Genomic DNA, 14,989 nt, shown 5'->3' on the forward strand with positions numbered 1-14,989 from the left:
TGTATTAATCATTATGCTGCATACAAAAAGCAACATCTCAACATCAAAGGTGGGAATTTCCTTAGAGTACAGGGCTGAAAAAATATTTTCCAAGTAAACAGATATAAGAAGCAAGTTGGTGTAGCTGTTCTAATATCTAACAAAATAGACTTTCATACAAAATTAATCAAAACAGATGGGGAAGGACATTTTATATTTATCAAAGGAAAAATCCACCAGGAGGACATTTACATTCTCAACATCTATGCCCTAAATGCAAGGACTCCCACATTTATAATAGAAATATTACTAAAGTAAAACCACTCATCCATCCTCGCACATTGATAGTGAGATACTTCAACACCACAGTCTCACCAATGAAAATGTCATCCAGAGAGAAAGAAAACGGTGAAATAATAGAGCTAACAGCTGTTATGATTCAGATGGACCTAACACATATATACAAAATATTTTACCCAAACGCAAATGAAATAACCTTCTTCTAAGGACATTATGGAAACTTCTCCAAAATTGAGAGGACACAAAGCAAATCTCAACAGATACAAGAAACTTGAAATATAATGGGTCTACCTCAGGACCAAGTTATATTGTTTCTGGGCATATACTAAGAGCATGGTTCACTGTACCACAGGGACACTTGCTCAGCTATGTTCATAGCACCTTTATTCAAAATAGGAAACAACATAAATGTCCATCACCTAAAGAATAGATAAAGAAAATATGGTACATTTGCATACTGGAATATTACACAGTTACTAAAAACAATGGCATAAATTTGCAGTCAAATAGATGGAAGTAGAAAATATCATTTTGAGTGAAGAAACTCAGACCCAGGAAGACAAATGTGGTGTGATATCACTTATATGTGCATATAAGCTGTAAAGATTAACCATGCTACTATCTACCCAAAGAACTTAGCTGAGGAGAAGGTGTATTTTCTTCATGTTCTAACCAACAAAGCCTCTGTTCACATTCTTACATAAAGGTTCTTAGCCTCTTAAGGGCTTTGATGAAGTGGATTTTCTATGTGAATGGATTTAATATGATTTGCAGAAAGTGGCATATGTCTTTACACATCTGAATTTATCATTACAATTATGTATTTTTTCACATCAAAATATGTTAACAGGCTTGGTGATGCACACCTGTAATCTTGGCTGGTGGGAAGATTGAGAGAGGATGGTCACAAATTCACAGACAACCTAGGAAACTTAGTCCCTTAAAGATTTATTAAGGCTAAGATGTGACACTATGGTAGAGTACTTGCCTACCATGTACCATGTTCTAGGTTTAGTCTCCTACAGTGCCTGCACCAAAAATGAATGAATGAGTGAGTGAGTGAAATACATACATACATACATACATACATACATACATACATACATACATACATAGAAAAAGGTTTAAATGGGCTGAAGGAGGTATGGGATGGGGTGTGGTCAGGGGGAAGTCCAGGAGGGGGATGAAATCTGAATTGTAAAACAGGACTAAAGAACAAAAAAGAAGATTAACACATTAGACCTCATGCACAATAGACATATTTAAAGCTAGTAATATCCTTTGATTTACTTTCTTTGAAGAACATAAATTTGAAATAATGCCAGTGTGGGAAAAAATCTATATGAATTAAAATTATATTTAAATTTTACAAATTATATGCATTCCAAAACATTGTATTCATAAGTATATACAAGGTAAGATATTAAAAAAATATACAAGTCGATAACTGACTCTACAAAAGTAATCAGAAATAGTGTTTTCTAATGTAAGGCTTTGGCTTTGCCTTACAGAAATAGGTACCGCCTTCAGATGATCCTTCATGACTTAATCATGTTTCCTCTGGTTAGTCTCTCTTTACTTTGGGACCTTGAGAGGTCTCAGCTCGCTGAGTGTACACACCCCACAGGTGTTTTAGAGGACTTCACACTTGTTCATAATTATGTGTTTTCTGCTGAGAATCAGGATTCCCAGGTGCCAAGTGAGAGGTTCCTGGGCCTTTGGAGACTCACAATGACCCTGTGAAGGGGACATGATCTAGGGCTAAGTATGTGCAAAGCAGATTATACTCCCAGGACCTGAGGGAGTGTTTGGACACTGGTGGGCCTGTATCAGGACAAAACAGTGCTTTATAAACTTGCTCCACACTGAGCATTCAGCCACATGGTTTATCAGTTTGTTGATGTGCTTTCAAGGTTGATTAGTTCAAGATTCTCAACAGATATCTGAGTTTTATCAATTATTATCAATGTTAGTATGAAATTATTCATTGCTTTCTCTCTCCTTATTGTTCCCATTGTATTCCAGAAACAAATTTGTTTGGCCTTAAGTATACCTGCTTCTCCTGGCTACTATCAAGATGGGGATTTTGTTATTGGAGGACTCTTTTCCCTTAGAGTGACTTCTGGAGACACTAAAAGTAAATTTGGCTTTAAAGATACAATCTATATACCGGATATCATTTATGCGTAAGTGACTTCTCTCTTTAAAAATGATCGTTTCAGGATTTCATCATGTACAATATGTGTTGATCACACCAATATCTACTGCTTCCCGTGCAATGTCTCTGTCTTCAACTCCATGGAGTCTCTCTGTCTCTATCTCTGCCTCTCTTTGTATGTGTCTGTTTCTGTCTCTGTCTGTCTGTCTGTCTGTCTGTCTCTGTCTGTCTGTCCATCTCTGTCTCTGTCTGTGTCTGTCTGTCTGTCTGTCTCTGTCTGTCTGTCTGTCTCTGTCTGTGTCTATCTGTCTGTCTGTCTGTCTCTGTCTGTCTCTGTCTGTCTGTCTGTCTCTCTCTCTCTCTCTCACTCACTTTTTAATCTACTGAGTTCATTTAGGCATGCCAGTACTACAGGAGTATAGGACATCATCTGGAATCTCCTCCACAGTATACTAGGGCAACCCCCCTAAGGAAACTGACCCCCCTTCTCCAGTAGCCACCAAATGACAGTAGCTACTCATCTCTGTATCTCTCCTCTACTCATACTGAATTCTCTTAATAATGTAACATGTTGAAAGCACTTTGCAGCTGAAAACATGTTTTCTCTGTACTTACTTTGTGTATTGTACTGAGAACACCTTATTTTTCCTGCTTAAATTGACTTGACACTATTTTTTGAAATTTTATGCTTGATATGTACTGTATATCCTGAGGTTTATCCTATTTGACCACATGAAATATTAAGTTTTAATGTTTGCTACTTCCTGCATTCTTTACTCCTCCATTTCACTTTCTCACACAAATTGTACAGAAAAAGTGAAAAATTTGTATTTGATAGTATGTGGTGGTTCAAACCTTTAGTCCCAGAATTTAAGGAGCAGAGGCAGGTGGATCTATGTGGGCCTCAGGTTAATATATTCTACATAGTGAGTTTCAGTCTAGCCTGGGGTGAATGATGTGACTCTGTATCAAAAAATTTTCAAAAATAAAAATTGTGAATTTGGTAATGAGTTGTACTATGAATCTTCTTTTTATGGCTAGTTTCTCTACATTTTTAATATAGAATATTCTGCCTGTTTCTTGGAATATCATGTATATTCTTTATATGACTTAGATTGTTATAAATAAAAATCCAGACTTTGAGAGGGAGCATGGGAGGAGCTGCAGGGAGAAAAGAGATGGAGGTAAGTGATACAATTATATTTTAATTAAAAATTAAAATTAAAAGAACAAAAATTGTGTTTCCATTTTTTCCCTAGGGATTTCACTAAACATTATCAGCACATTTTGGCAGTGGTTTTTGCTATAGAAAAAATCAACAAGGACCTAAATATTCTATTCAACATGTCCCTGGGATTCTACCTCTTCAATGTCAACTTCATTGATATGAAGGCCGTGGAGAGTTCTATGGCTTTGCTCTCAGGACAGAGCCCCCCAGTTCCTAACTACAGCTGCAGGCCTGAGAAGACTGATAAGCTGGTTGCAGTGATAGGAGGCATTTCAACAGGAATATCAACTCAGATCTCCCGAGTTCTAAGTCTCTACAATGTCCCTCAGGTACGCAGAGAATCCTGGCTCCTTAGGTTAAACACAGAATTGTAGTAATAAATGCTAATTAATTTAGTTATTGTTTACTGATGAGGTATGGAAATAGTTAAAACTTTACTATTTAGTTATAATTTTTAACTCTAAAGTATAATTTGTTCATAGGATGGAATCATGTTTGTATAATAAATTTAATTTCAAAACCCTTAAAATTGAAAAAATATGAATAAAAGTAATGATAACCTGTATTCCTACCACTCCAAGAAAATGTCCTTTGCCATGTACCATTGTTAATACTGTCTTTCTTTCACATGATGATTTAGAACATCACAAAGCATGAAGATTATAATAATTCTACTCACAGTATTCTATTGTACCTAGTGTGGAAACATGCCTTATTATTTTTCTTCAGTATCAGTTCAAATTGCCACATAACGTTTATTTTTACAATGAACCATGCATGGGTCAGACCATGGCTACTCAGGCTAGATGTTTGGTCTGTTTGAAATTTTCCTTTGTTGGCAGGAGAGTTTCATATTTTGGTATTTTTTTAAAAAAATCTTTCTGTTGATTAGTAATGATTTCTTATAAGCAATACTATAGAGGTAGCATTTATAAGTCAAATTCATTTTTATTAGTAGTAAACCTGAAAAGGGCTACTTAGAAATATATTAATTTGCAAATAACTGATTCAGCATGAACTGTTTCCCTGATATCAATGAAGTAACTTAAATCTTAGTGAAATGAACTAGGCTCCCATGTCGATACATTTCTTTCTTTTTTTTTTTATTAACTTGAATATTTCTTATATACATTTCTTTTTTTTTATTATTATTATTAACTTGAGTATTTCTTATATACATTTCGAGTGTTATTCCCTTTCCCGGTTTCCGGGCAAACATCCCCCCCCCCCCCCTTCCTTATGGGTGTTCCTCCCAACCTCCCCCATTGCTGCCCTCTCCCCAACAGTCTAGTTCACTAGGGGTTCAGTCTTAGCAGGACCCAGGGCTTCCCCTTCCACTGGTGCTCTTACTAGGATATTCATTGCAACCTCGAGGTCAGAGTCCAGGGTCAGTCCATGTATAGTCTTTGGGTAGTGGCTTAGTCCCTGAAGCTCTGGTTGGTTGGTTGCTGTACATATGGGGTCTTGAGCTCCTTCAAGCTCTTCCAGTTCTTTCTCTGATTCCTTCAACAGGGGTCCTGTTCTCAGTTCAGTGGTTTCCTGCTGGCATACGCCTCTGTATTTGCTGTATTCTGGCTGTGTCTCTCAGGAGCGATCTGCATTCACATTTTGATCATCCGTCTTGAGTTTCATTTGTTCTAGGCATCTAGGGTAATTCAAGCATTTGGGCTAATAGCCACTTATCAATGAGTACATACCATGTATGTCTTTCTGTGATTGGGTTAGCTCACTCAGGATGATATTTTCCAGTTCCAACCATTTGCCTACGAATTTCATAAAGTCATTGTTTCTGATGGCTGAGTAATATTCCATTGTGTAGATGTACCACATTTTCTGTATCCATTCCTCTGTTGAAGGGCATCTGGGTTCTTTCCAGCTTCTGGCTATTATGAATAAGGCTACGATGAAACATAGTGGAGCACGTGTCTTTTTATATGTTGGGGCATCTTTTTGGGTATATGCCCAAGAGAGGTATAGCTGGATCCTCAGGCAGTTCAATGTCCAATTTTCTGAGGAACCTCCAGACTGATTTCCAGAATGGTTGTAGCAGTCTGCAACCCCACCAACAATGGAGGAGTGTTCCCCTTTCCACATCCTCGCCAGCATTTGCTGTCACCTGAGTTTTTGATCTTAGCCATTCTCACTGGTGTGAGGTGAAATCTCAGGGTTGTTTTGATTTGCATTTCCCTTTATGACTAACGATGTTGAACATTTCTTTAGGTGTTTCTCAGCCATTCGGCATTCCTCAGCTGTGAATTCTTTTGAACCCCATTTTTTTTTTCTATTTTTTTTTTTTATTATTAACTTGAGTATTTCTTATATACATTTCGAATGTTATTCCCTTTCCCGGTTTCCGGGCAAACATCCCCCTCCCCCCTCCCCTTCCTTATGGGTGTTCCCCTCCCAACCCTCCCCCCATTGCTGCCCTCTCCCCAACAGTCTAGTTCACTAGGGGTTCAGTCTTAGCAGGACCCAGGGCTTCCCCTTCCACTGGTGCTCTTACTAGGATATTCATTGCAACCTACGAGGTCAGAGTCCAGGGTCAGTCCATGTATAGTCTTTGGGTAGTGGCTTAGTCCCTGGAAACTCTGGTTGGTTGGCATTGCTGTACATATGGGGTCTCGAGCTCCTTCAAGCTCTTCCAGTTCTTTCTCTGATTCCTTCAACAGGGGTCCTGTTCTCAGTTCAGTGGTTTCCTGCTGGCATACGCCTCTGTATTTGCTGTATTCTGGCTGTGTCTCTCAGGAGCGATCTGCATTCACATTTTGATCATCCGTCTTGAGTTTCATTTGTTCTAGGCATCTAGGGTAATTCAAGAATTTGGGCTAATAGCCACTTATCAATGAGTACATACCATGTATGTCTTTCTGTGATTGGGTTAGCTCACTCAGGATGATAGTTTCAGTTCCAACCATTTGCCATTGAATTTCACAAAAAGTCATTGTTTTTGATAGCTGAGTAATATTCCATTGTGTAGATGTACCACATTTTCTGTATCCATTCCTCTGTTGAAGGGCATCTGTGAACCCCATTTTTTAATAGGGGTATTTGTCTCCCTGCGGTCTAACTTCTTGAGTTCTTTGTATATTTTGGATATAAGGCCTCTATCTGTTGTAGGATTGGTAAAGATCTTTTCCCAATCTGTTGGTTGCCGTTTTGTCCTAACCACAGTGTCCTTTGCCTTACAGAAGCTTTGCAGTTTTATGAGATCCCATTTGTCGATTCTTGATCTTAGAGCATAAGCCATGGGTGTTTTGTTCAGGAAATTTTTCCAGTGCCCATGTGTTCCAAATGCTTCCCTAGTTTTTCTTCTATTAGTTTGAGTGTATCTGGTTTGATGTGGAGGTCCTTGATCCACTTGGACTTAAGCTTTGTACAGGGTGATAAGCATGGATCGATCTGCATTCTTCTACATGTTGACCTCCAGTTGAACCAGCACCATTTGCTGAAAATGCTATCTTTTTTCCATTGGATGGTTTTGGCTCCTTTGTCAAAAAATCAAGTGCCTATAGGTGTGTGGGTTCATTTCTGGGTCTTCAATTCGGTTCCATTGGTCTATCTGTCTGTCTCTGTACCAATACCATGCAGTTTTTATCACTATTGCTCTGTAATACTGCTTGAGATCTGGGATAGTGATTCCCCCTGAAGTCCTTTTATTGTTGAGGATAGTTTTAGCTATCCTGGGTTTTTTGTTATTCCAGATGAATTTGCAGATTGTTCTGTCTAACTCTTTGAAGAATTGGATTGGTATTTTGATGGGGATTGCATTGAATCTGTAGATCGCTTTTTGGTAGAATGGCCATTTTTACTATATTAATCCTGCCAATCCATGAGCATGGGAGATCTTTCCATCTTCTGAGGTCTTCTTCAATTTCTTTCTTCAGAGTCTTGAAGTTCCTATTGTACAGATCTTTCCCTTGCTTGGTTAAAGTCACACCGAGGTACTTTATATTATTTGGATCTATTATGAAGGGTGTCATTTCCCTAATTTCTTTCTCGGCCTGTTTCTCTTTTGTGTAGAGGAAGGCTACTGATTTATTTGAGTTAATTTTATACCCAGCTACTTTGCTGAAGTTGTCTATCAGCTTTAGTAGTTCTGTGGTGGAACTTTTGGGATCACTTAAATATACTATCATATCATCTGCAAATAGTGATATTTTGACTTCTTCTTTTCCGATCTGTATCCCCTTAACCTCCTTTTGTTGTCTAATTGCTCTGGCTAGAACTTCAAGAACTATATTGAATAAGTAGGGAGAGAGTGGGCAGCCTTGTCTAGTCCCTGATTTTAGTGGGATTGCTTCAAGTTTCTCTCCATTTAGTTTAATGTTAGCAACTGGTTTGCTGTATATGGCTTTTACTATGTTTAGGTATGGGCCTTGAATTCCTATTCTTTCCAGGACTTTTATCATGAAGGGGTGTTGAATTTTGTCAAATGCTTTCTCAGCATCTAATGAAATGATCATGTGGTTTTGTTCTTTCAGTTTGTTTATATAATGGATCACGTTGATGGTTTTCCGTATATTAAACCATCCCTGCATGCCTGGGATGAAGCCTACTTGATCATGGTGAATGATTGTTTTGATGTGCTCTTGGATTCGGTTTGCCAGAATTTTATTGAGTATTTTTGCATCGATATTCATAAGGGAAATTGGTCTGAAGTTCTCTTTCTTTGTTGGGTCTTTGTGTGGTTTAGGTATAAGAGTAATTGTGGCTTCATAGAAGGAATTCGGTAGTGCTCCATCTGTTTCAATTTTGTGGAATAGTTTGGATAATATTGGTACGAGGTCTTCTATGAAGGTCTGATAGAATTCTGCACTAAACCCGTCTGGACCTGGGCTCTTTTTGGTTGGGAGACCTTTAATGACTTCTTCTATTTCCTTAGAGTTATGGGGTTGTTTAACTGGTTTATCTGTTCCTGATTTAACCGGTATTTTGGTATCTGTCTGGAAATTGTCCATTTCCTGCAGATTTTCAAGTTTTGTTGAATATAGGCTTTTTATAGTAAGATCTGATGATTTTTTTGAATTTCCTCTGAATCTGTAGTTATGTCTCCCTTTTCATTTCTGATTTTGTTAATTTGGACACACTCTCTGTGTCCTCTCGTTAGTCTGGCTAAGGGTTTATCTATCTTGTTGATTTTCTCAAAGAACCAACTTTTGGTTCTGTTGATTCTTTCTATGGTCCTTTTTGTTTCTACTTGGTTGATTTCGGCTCTGAGTTTGATTATTTCCTGCCTTCTACTCCTCCTGGGTGTATTTGCTTCTTTTTGTTCTAGAGCTTTTAGGTGTGCTGTCAAGCTGCTGACATATGCTCTTTCCTGTTTCTTTCTGCAGGCACTCAGCGCTATGAGTTTTCCTCTTAGCACAGCTTTCATTGTGTCCCATAAGTTTGGGTATGTTGTATCTTCATTTTCATTAAATTCTAAAAGTCTTTAATTTCTTTCTTTATTTCTTCCTTGACCAGGTTATCATTGAGTAGAGCATTGTTCAATTTCCACGATATGTGGGCATTCTTCCCTTATTGTTATTGAAGACCAGTTTTGGGGCCGTGGTGGTCCGATAGCACGCATGGGATTATTTCTATCTTTCTGTACCTGTTGAGGCCCATTTTTTGACCAATTATGTGGTCAATTTTGGAGAAAGTACCATGAGGAGCTGAGAAGAAGGTATATCCTTTTGCTTTAGGATAGAATGTTCTATAAATATCTGTTAAGTCCATTTGGCTCATGACTTCTCTTAGTCTTTCTACGTCTCTGTTTAATTTCTGTTTCCATGATCTGTCCATTGATGAGAGTGGGGTGTTGAAATCTCCTACTATTATTGTGTGAGGTTCAATGTGTGTTTTGAGCTTTAGTAAGGTTTCTTTTACGTATGTAGGTGCCCTTGTATTTGGGGCATAGATATTTAGGATTGAGAGTTCATCTTGGTGGATTTTTCCTTTGATGAATATGAAGTGTCCTTCCTTACCTTTTTTGATGACTTTTAGTTGAAAATTGACTTTATTTGATATTAGAATGGCTACTCCAGCTTGCTTCTTCCGACCATTTGCTTGGAAAGTTGTTTCCCAGCCTTTCACTCTGAGGTAGTGTCTGTCTTTGTCACTGAGGTGTGTTTCCTGTAGGCAGCAGAATGCAGGGTCCTCGTTGCGTATCCAGTTTGTTAATCTATGTCTTTTTATTGGGGAGTTGAGGCCATTGATGTTGAGAGATATTAAGGAATAGTGATTATTGCTTCCTGTTGTATTCATATTTGGATGTGAGGTTATGTTTTTGTGCTTTTCTTCTCTTTGTTTTGTTGCCAAGACGATTAGTTTCTTGCTTCTTCTAGGGTATAGCTTGCCTCCTTATGTTGGGCTTTACCATTTATTATCCTTTGTAGTGCTGGATTTGTAGAAAGATATTGTGTAAATTTGGTTTTGTCATGGAATATCTTGGTTTCTCCATCTATGTTGATTGAGAGTTTTGCAGGATACAGTAACCTGGTCTGGCATTTGTGTTCTCTTAGGGTCTGTATGACATCAGTCCAGGATCTTCTGGCCTTCATAGTTTCTGGCGAAAAGTCTGGTGTGATTCTGATAGGTCTGCCTTTATATGTTACTTGACCTTTTTCCTTTACTGCTTTTAATATTCTTTCTTTATTTTGTGCGTTTGGTGTTTTGATTATTATGTGACGGAGGTGTTTCTTTTCTGGTCCAATCTATTTGGAGTTCTGTAGGCTTCTTGTATGCCTATGGGTATCTCTTTTTTTAGGTTAGGAAGTTTTCTTCTATGATTTTGTTGAAGATATTTACTGGTCCTTTGAGCTGGGAGTCTTCACTCTCTTCTATACCTATTATCCTTAGGTTTGATCTTCTCATTGAGTCCTGGATTTCCTGTATGTTTTGGACCAGTAGCTTTTTCTGCTTTACATTATCTTTGACAGTTGAGTCAATGATTTCTATGGAATCTTCTGCTCCTGAGATTCTCTCTTCCATCTCTTGTATTCTGTTGGTGATGCTTGTAGCCCACAGCTCCTTGTCTCTTCTTTTGGTTTTCTATATCCAGGGTTGTTTCATGTGTTCTTTCTTGATTGCTTCTATTTCCATTTTAATTCCTTCAACTGTTTGATTGTGTTTTCCTGAATTCTTTCAGGGATTTTGTGACTCCTCTCTATGGGCTTCTACTTGTTTATTTATGTTTTCCTGGAATTCTTTTAGTAGTTTTTGCGATTCCTCTCTGTAGGCTTCTACTTGTTTGTTTATGTTTTCCTGTGTTTCTCTAAGGGAGTTCTTCATGTCTTTCTTGAAGTCCTCCAACATCATGATCAAATATGATTTTGAGACTAGATCTTGCTTTTCTGGTGTGTTTGGATATTCTGTGTTTGCTTTGGTGGGAGAATTGGGCTCCGATGGTGCCATGTAGTCTTGGTTTCTGTTGCTTGGGTTCCTGCGCTTGCCTCTCGCCATCAGATTATCTCTAGTGTTACTTTGTTCTGCTATTTCTGACAGTGGCTAGACTGTCTTATAAGCCTGTGTTTCAGGAGTGTTGTAGACCTGTTTTCCTGTTTTCTTTCAGCCAGTTATGGGGACAGAGTGTTCTGCTTTCGGGCGCGTAGTTTTTCTTCTCTACAGGTCTTCAGCTGTTCCTGTGAGCCTGTGTCTTGAGTTCACCAGGCAAGTCGTTTGTAGCAGAAAAGTTTGTCTTACCTGTGGTCCCCAGGCTCAAGTTTGCTTGCGGGGTGTTGCCTATGAGCTCTCCACGGCCTCAGCAGCCAGGAAGATCTGCGCCGCCCCTTCTGGGAGGTTTGGTGCACCAGGGTTCCAGATAGCTTTTGTTTTCCTCTGGGGTCAGTACTGTGTGCAGCGTGCAGTCTCTTCTGGTTTCCCAGGCGTGTCCGCCTCTCTGAAGGTTTAGCTCTCCCTCCCACGGGATTTGGGTGCAGAGAACTGTTTATCCGGTCGGTCCCTTCAGGTGTCTCAGGCAGTGGATCTGCTGCTCCTGGGCCCTCCTCCACGGGTACCCAGAGGGCAGTATACAGTTTCCTCCTGGGCCAGGGATGTGGGCAGGGGTGGGCAGCCTTGGTGGTCTCCTCCCGCTCTGCTGCCTCAGGAGAGCCCGCCCGACCAGGCTGCAAGAACTCCCCTCCAGGGGGCCTGGGAGCAGAGAGCTGCTGAAGGCAGGGATCCTCCGCTGGTCCGAGTCTGGCCAAACACGGAAGTGTCCGGCCCCAGAGGAACTCCGCCTCTGTGTGACCGAGATCACCAGGCAATGCAGAAAAAGTTTGTCTTACCTGTGGTCCCCCCAGGCTCAAGTTTGCGGGGTGTTGCCTGAGCTCTCCACGCCTCAGTAGCCAGGAAGATCTGCCCGCCCCTTCTGGAGGTTTGGTGAACCAGGGTTCCAGATAGCTTTTGTTTTCCTCTGGGGTCAGTACTGTGTGCAGCGTGCAGTCTCTTCTGGTTTCCCAGGCGTGTCTGCCTCTCTGAAGGTTTAGCTCTCCCTCCCACGGGATTTGGGTGCAGAGAACTGTTTATCCGGTCGGTCCCTTCAGGTGCGGTGTCTCAGACGCAGTGCTCATGTGACCTTTTGCTGGCTTTGTGCAAGTTCAATGAGACATTCCTTTGCAGCAGGCGACTTTCCAAGATGAGTTTGTATATGCAGCCTGAGCACAGCGGTTCTGAACACTTAACCCACAGGTCGGGAAGGTTCCCCAGGCTTCCCAGGCTCTCTCTGGTCGGTCTCCACCTTCAGGTAGGATGCAGAATCAGGTATCTCTGTCCTTCCCTACGGCCACCTGGTGGTGGCCAGCTCGCTAGCCAGCGCCTGGCCGGCCACTTCTGGAGCCCACACTCCCAGCGTGGCCGCGGTGAAAAGCGCGCGCCCCTCGGCGCGAGCCCCACACTCACGTGCTGCCGCTTGTTGCTCCCCGCAGCCGCGACGTGGGGAAGTCTCTTATATACATTTCGAAAGTGTTATTCCCTTTCCGGTTTCCGGGCAAACATCCCCTCCCCTCCCCTTCCTATGGGTGTTCCCTCCCCACCCTCCCCCCCCAACAGTCTAGTTCACTGGGGGTTCAGTCTTAGCAGGACCCAGGGGCCCTTCCACTGGTGCTCTTACTAGGATATTCATTGCTACCTATGAGGTCAGAGTCCAGGGTCAGTCCATGTATAGTCTTTAGGTAGTGGCTTAGTCCCTGGAAGCTCTGGTTGCTTGGCAGATACATTTCTTATTTTTAATTTTTACCTATTTGTTCATTTTTAAGACATGTTCTTCCCATGCCGACATGCCTGGTATTGAATATTCTATGTAGACCAGGATAGCCTTATAGAGATCCTCCTACCTTTGCTTCTCAGGGCTGGGATAAAAGGCACGCACACTCATACTGATCAGATTTTTATTTTATGAGATTTTATAAGTAAATTTTTAAAATTGAAACTTGCATTTCAAATTTGTCCCCCTTCCAGATCTCCCCTCTGCAAACCCCCATCATATTCCCCCTCCTCATTGCTTCAAAGAGGTTGCTCACCCACTCACTCTAGTCACACTCCTTCAGTATCCCCCTTCACTGGGGCCACAAGCCTCCACAGGACCCAGCATCTCCACTTCCACTGATGCCCAATAAGTCAGTCCTCTGCTTCCTAAGTAGCGGGACCCATGGACTCAACCCATGTACACTCTTTGTTGGTAGTTTAGTTCTGGGAGCTCTGAAGATCCCATTACTTGATAGTCTTGTTCTTCCTATGGGGCTGCTATCTACTTCAGCTCCTTCAGTCCTTTCCCTAACTCTTCCATTGTGGTCCCTGTGCTCAGTCTAGTGGTTGGCTGTAAGTATCTACATCTGTCTAGGTCAGGTGCTGTCAGAGCCTCTCATAGGACAGCCATGATAGGCTCCTGTCTGCATGTACAACATGGCATCAGTAATAGTGTCAGTGTTTGGTTGCCAGCCCTAGAATGGATTCCAAGGTGGGCCAATCTCTGGATGGACTTCCCTTCAGTCTCTTGCTCCATTTTTGTCCCTGCTTTCTTTTAGACAAGTTCAACTCTGGGTTAAAAAGTTTGAGGGTAGTTCAGTGACCCCATCTTTCTACTGGAAGCCCTGTCTATCTACCGGTGGTCATCTCTTCAGGGTCTATCTCCCCACTGTTTGGCATTTCTCCTAAGTTCATCTCCATTGACATCTCAGGTCTCTGGAACATTCTAGAGGGTTTCCCTGCCCTCTAACACCCGAAGTTCCATATTTCCATTCGTTCTCCTCGCTCTTTGGTCTTCTCTCTTGTTTCCTCCACACACACCTGATCCTGCTCTCCTTTTCACTTTCCCTTTTCTACCCAGGTTCATCCCTCCCTCTGCCTCCCATGAATATTGTGCTTTTCCTTCTAAGTGGGATTGAAGTATCCTCACTTGGGTCTTCCTTCTTTTTAAATTTCTTATGGGTTGTATCATGGGTATTTTGTACTTTTTTGGCTAATATCCACTTATCAGTGAGTAAATATTTTTTGGTATGTTCTTTTGGGTCTGGGTTACCTTACCCAGGTTGATATTTTCTACTTCCATCCATTTGTCTACAAAATTCATGATGTCCTCATTTTTTATAGCTGAAGTACAAATTTTGCTATTCAACCTGTGGCCAGAGGGATGACTGTGTCCACTGATAGTTATGCACATGGTCTAACACAACAACTTCAATATAGTCATAACATCGTGAAACATTTTTTTTCATTTCTTTTAGTAATTCTCTTGCACACAGCTTAAGCCTGAATTGTGGGGCTGGCAGTTCTGTGCTGCTGACCAGGTTTTATACATGTTTTCTTTCCTTATCACGTTGGAATTTTTGTTTGAGTTTTTTCTGTGTAGAATAAGTAAATCATTCTAGTATATGTAAATGAATCCCTAACATATGAAAATTATTCCAACTTTACATAAGACAGATAATCCTTTCTTTCCATTTCTTCTCTTTGACAGCCTGAGTACTGTGTGTCTGTTCTCCAATATTTCCACGTGTTGGGTACTCTGTGTGCTAAGTCCAGATCTTTCTTGATTCATTTTCACATTTTCCAGAGTGCATCCTTGAGTTGAAGAAAATTTACAAAGTTTGTTCAGTGGTGGTTTTCATTTGACTGACTTGCATTTTAACTTTCAGCAACTTTATTTGGATGTTTTGTTTTGTCAGAATCTTTCTTCCACATTTTAAGATTTATCCACTAAATGCTTGGTTGCTAAGTTCTATTTAGAATCAGAATTGATTCTTGTATTGCAGCTACCTGCTTATGTGAGCTCTGTTTGTGATTATTGGTCACTCTATACAACAGAGCATCTCTGATATCTTCTCTCATTTCACTTTTCTTATTCT

General features: G+C 40.6%; 1 protein-coding gene across 1 annotated transcript in view; it reads left to right on the forward strand.

Moving 5' to 3' along the window:
- Nucleotides 1-2,253: 2,253 nt before the first annotated feature.
- Nucleotides 2,254-14,989, forward strand: part of LOC116903301 (vomeronasal type-2 receptor 26-like) — a 35,695-nt gene continuing 22,959 nt past the window's right edge. Inside the window, exons 1-2 of the mRNA XM_032905725.1 lie at nucleotides 2,254-2,465; nucleotides 3,697-3,994. Coding sequence (XP_032761616.1) covers nucleotides 2,254-2,465; nucleotides 3,697-3,994 — 510 coding nt within the window. The remainder of the gene's footprint in view (nucleotides 2,466-3,696; nucleotides 3,995-14,989) is intronic.

This window comes from Rattus rattus, chromosome 6 (genome assembly GCF_011064425.1).
Source record: "Rattus rattus isolate New Zealand chromosome 6, Rrattus_CSIRO_v1, whole genome shotgun sequence".
Lineage (NCBI taxonomy): Eukaryota > Metazoa > Chordata > Mammalia > Rodentia > Muridae > Rattus > Rattus rattus.